The following is a 4264-nucleotide window of genomic DNA, read 5'->3' as shown; positions in this document are numbered from 1 at the left end:
AACTCGTGCTGGGATTTCTACTATCCTCTTAAAGGATGTCTTAGGAGCTAGTCACTGTAGAGTTTCACATTTGTAATAACATTTTGGTGCTGTAACTTTATTTCAAAAAGTCAAAGTTTTAAAACAAGCTCGCAAAATTCTCAAGTTGGATTTATATTATTTTCTTAAGCGACACTTCTTTCTTTAATTCAATCTCAGTCATCTAAAATGCTAAGCTCACATGGGTAGGAATCCAAAGATTTGGAGTCATCACAATAGGAAGCTTGCCAGCAACTAGGAAACAACTTAGTTGTTAAGGATTGTTTATATATAGAGAGAGAACACCATATCATAGATAAATTATGCTATTAGTACTTGTATTATATGTAAGTTATGGATTTAGTCACTATACTATAATTAAATTTGTTCTAGGCCTTATACTTTTTGAATTTTAAAATTTTAGTCTTGATCAAATGATAGCAAAGACAAATTTATGGGGTAGCAAAGTCCCTAACCCTCACAAATTTTGTAAAATTTCCTTTAAGCCCCTTTGAGTTTTAAATTTTTTTATTTTGATATTATAATTAGTGTCTAAAAAAGCTAAACTTGTGTTTCACCCAAAGTTTTTTAATTTGATTTCTTTTATAGAATTGATAATTTTTTATTATAAATGTAGTAAAATTTTTGTTTAATTTGATAAACTAATACAAAGTAATATCTAAATATTAATTTGATAAAAATAAAGTTTAATAATTGCAATAACTAAGTAAAAATAGTATTTAAATATTAATTTGGAAAGAGTAAACTTAAATAATTACAATATCTAATTCAAATTGAGTATTTATCTTATTTTATTTTTCCTAAATTTTAGTAATTAAGATATAGTTTATAAAAATATCCCACCCCTATCGACAATTCTAGCTTTGCCCCTAAATCGTTCTCTTATTTTTAAAATTTAATGTGACAAAAATATTATCTCATGTGTAATACCATGTTACCATACACACACACACACAAAAAAACAATTAGTAGATTTCATGATTGCCATTTGTGTTAAACATTAAAATTTCGAAATTTGAAAAATATAACTAAGAATGAACCAGTTTAAGAATACGAACTAAATCTACAACTTTACACATAATATAAGGCTAATAGCATAATTTAATCAAATAAATTTAACTACTATTATTTAGTCAAGATTAAAATAAAAAATTAAACAAATTAAAATTAATCAAATTAAAATACGCAAATTACAGTTGTAATAGCAAAATTTTACCCCATTTTATCAGAATGAAAGTTGAAAAAATACCAAGGTCCGGCCAAAGTTTTCCAACTTTCAAGAACAAATAGAGCTAAATTTGTTTAAAAATAAACACAGAAATCTTAAATTAAAATAATCTATTAACTCTGAATTTGGAATAACTGATTAAATTTTTCTGCATAAAGAAACTACAAAAGAAACCCAGGAAAATGATAATTGATAATAACTATGATGATGATGATGATAATTTTGATTTTTGATTTTTGGTTCGCTCCATTTGAGGGAACTGAGGACCTAATCAAGATGCCCGTACCCACCTCCTCATTTTGGCGTAACCTATCGCCATAGCCTCCTACCACCCCACTTGAAGCCTTCTCCCAAACATTTTGGTACTTTTATTTGTTTTTGCATTTTTGGTTAGATCCCGTATTACAAGCATGTTGATTTTAGTTCCAGTGTTCAGGACAATACCAATGAAGACTTGGAGCTTCTTCATCTGAGAAGAACTTGCAAGCTTCATCTGCACTCAAGAAATTTTGTTCTTCCATCTTCACAAATTGCTGGGGTTGGAAGCACTTCATAGAAGAAGATGAAGAGGAGTTGAAATTGTGTGAAGAGGCTGTTGTCGGTGACATCCAAACATGTTGGCTTTGTAGAACCCCAGATGAAGATACACCCACGTAGTTCGAGCCGTTGTTGTTGTCTTCATTCAACACAGCGCTAGAGTCACTATCTGATGAACCGTCTTTTAAGTCTAGGAAAAGGATGGCCCCATTTGATCCATTGCTGTTGTTCTTCAAGCTCTCATACTTCACTTCTACTGGTGCTTCACTTTGTTCTAGTGTTCTATTAGCAGTTTTAGTCACATTCACCTCCTCCTTCACTGAAACATTGTCCTTTCCATTCAGCTTTGCCTTCACCTCCTCTATCTGCATCATCAACCGGAAAAAAATGAAAAAAAAAAAAAAAACTCTAATCATCCCAAGTTCAAATCCATGAAACAAGCTTATTACCTGTTTAAGAAGAACTTGATTATCATGCTGGAGGTTATCATAATTGAGCTTAAGAGTTTCATATCTGTTTTTGAGAAGCCCATAATCCTTCTCCAGTTGTTTGGTCTTCCACCTAGCACGGCGGTTTTGGAACCAGACAGCAACTTGTCGAGGTCGCAAGCCAAGTTGTTGAGCTAGTTTCAATTTTCTCCCAGGATCAAGTTTGTTTTCCACCTCGAAATCCTTCTCCAACGCCTTTACTTGATCTACATTCAATCGCCTCTTCTTTTCTGCAACATACCCTGATTCTTCCACGCCCTCTTCTTCATCTAATCCATCTAAAATCGACTGAAACTCTCTACTGTAAATCTGGTTGTCATCTGTAACAAAACAAACCTAAGTACAAACATAATTAAGATACTAAAACAGGGTATTATGAATGTAATCGGACCTGAGATTGGGCAGATGGACATCATAGCACCCAAGGAATGTGAGCTGCCAACTCTTTTCATGATTATTGATGAAAACAACACTCTTTAAAAAACAGATCTCTTCTTCTTAAGGTGACCAAAGGATGTTTGTTATGGATATTGCCGGACTTTCTGACATGCAAAAAGAGAAACAAAAAATTCTTGTACAAGGGTGTAATATGATAGTTTACAACTGTATAACAACGACCATTGTCCTCTCTCAATTACTTCCCCATCATATTTCTTCTCCTTCTTCAACACAGTTCCCATCCAAAAACAAGAAGAAATGGAAGCAACAAAAACCAAAACAAGCCAAGCTTCCAAGAAAACCAAAACACCCTCCAAAACCCAAACCTACAAGAGAAGAAATTACAAACCTGTCGTGTTCTTCAATCTCTCCTTGTTTTTCTCTACATTTTTACTCAATCAAAATACAAATAGTCTATGACTGTTCATCAAGAAAAGCCAAAAGAAATAGTTTTTTTTCTTTTCTTTTTTTTTTTTCAAGCGAGAGAGAGAATAATGGGAAGTTATCAAATTCAGAACCCAGCTGCCTTAACTGGTTTCTTTGGGTTTAAATATAAACAAAGATAGATGATATTTGGGTTAGAATTTGACTGGAGTTCGGTACACAGCAAGGTTGGGTAAATTGCAAATTATATTTTTTAGTTGTTTACCGAACCGTCAGATATTTGCATATTTGTACAATATTAAAATTTGAATATGATACTTATTTAAATTAGATTTTATCTTAATGGTAAGTAAGAGATCATGATAACTTTGAGATTATCCTATGCTTGTGGATTGATTTATAATTTAATTGGTATAAGTATTATTATCAATGTAGAAGGATGTGAATTCGAGTACATTTTTTTCGTGAAAAATAAACTAGCTTAAACGCAGTGGCGAAGCCAGAATAAATATTTAGGGGGCAGGATAAAATTTTAATTTTTTATAGTTTATATTTTTATAATTTGTAAAGGATTAAATCAAATTTTTATAATTTTAGGGGGGCCAAAGTGTAATTTTACCTTTGCTAATTTAAAATTTTTAAAAAATTTTAAGGGCCAAAAGAACAAATTTATATTTTAAAGGGGCCGGCCCATGCCAGCCCCCTGGCTTCGCCCCTGCTTAAAAGAGAATAAAATCTAAAATATTATCTTTACTCGACAACAGCTTTTGAATCCTGCTTGATTTCTTCGTTTAATCCTTGGGATTAATCCCTCGCATATGAGTTTCTATGTTGTCGTGCCCAGCAAACAAAGATCTTGATGGTCTCTGTTACACTCCATGTTATGTCTTGAAAAACTAATAAGTTCCTATTCTTCCATATACGCCATGCGACAAGTACAAAGAGGGTTGACCAAGCAGTTTTAGCCCAGGACAGCCATTCGTTGTGCCTTAAATTTCCCTCCACCTATTCAAAAGTATTACTAGAAAAAAATTGTGATTGCTGGTTTGGAAGGACAATGTTCAAGTAGACTTCTTTTGTTATTGGGCAGTCTCTGAGAGCATGAGTAATTTCTTCAATGTTTTGTTGGTAGACTAGGCAAGAGTTGTTG

The 4264-nt window shown here is 32.6% G+C and overlaps 1 protein-coding gene across 1 annotated transcript; it reads right to left on the bottom strand.

Annotated features, from left to right (window-relative positions):
• Nucleotides 1-1336: 1336 nt before the first annotated feature.
• LOC108465620 (homeobox-leucine zipper protein ATHB-6-like) lies at nt 1337-3402 on the bottom strand. The gene is made up of 4 exons (XM_053020864.1): nt 3080-3402; nt 2684-2834; nt 2254-2612; nt 1337-2169 (listed from the first exon to the last, which is right to left on the bottom strand). The coding sequence occupies exons 2-4, from the start codon at nt 2742-2744 to the stop codon at nt 1687-1689; spliced, it is 903 nt and encodes a 300-aa protein (XP_052876824.1). The 5' UTR covers nt 2745-2834; nt 3080-3402; the 3' UTR covers nt 1337-1686.
• Nucleotides 3403-4264: the final 862 nt, after the last annotated feature.

Source organism: Gossypium arboreum, chromosome 11 (assembly GCF_025698485.1).
Source record: "Gossypium arboreum isolate Shixiya-1 chromosome 11, ASM2569848v2, whole genome shotgun sequence".
NCBI lineage: Eukaryota > Viridiplantae > Streptophyta > Magnoliopsida > Malvales > Malvaceae > Gossypium > Gossypium arboreum.
Note: the sequence above shows the minus strand (reverse complement) of the source record. Positions and strands in the feature narration are given on the sequence as shown.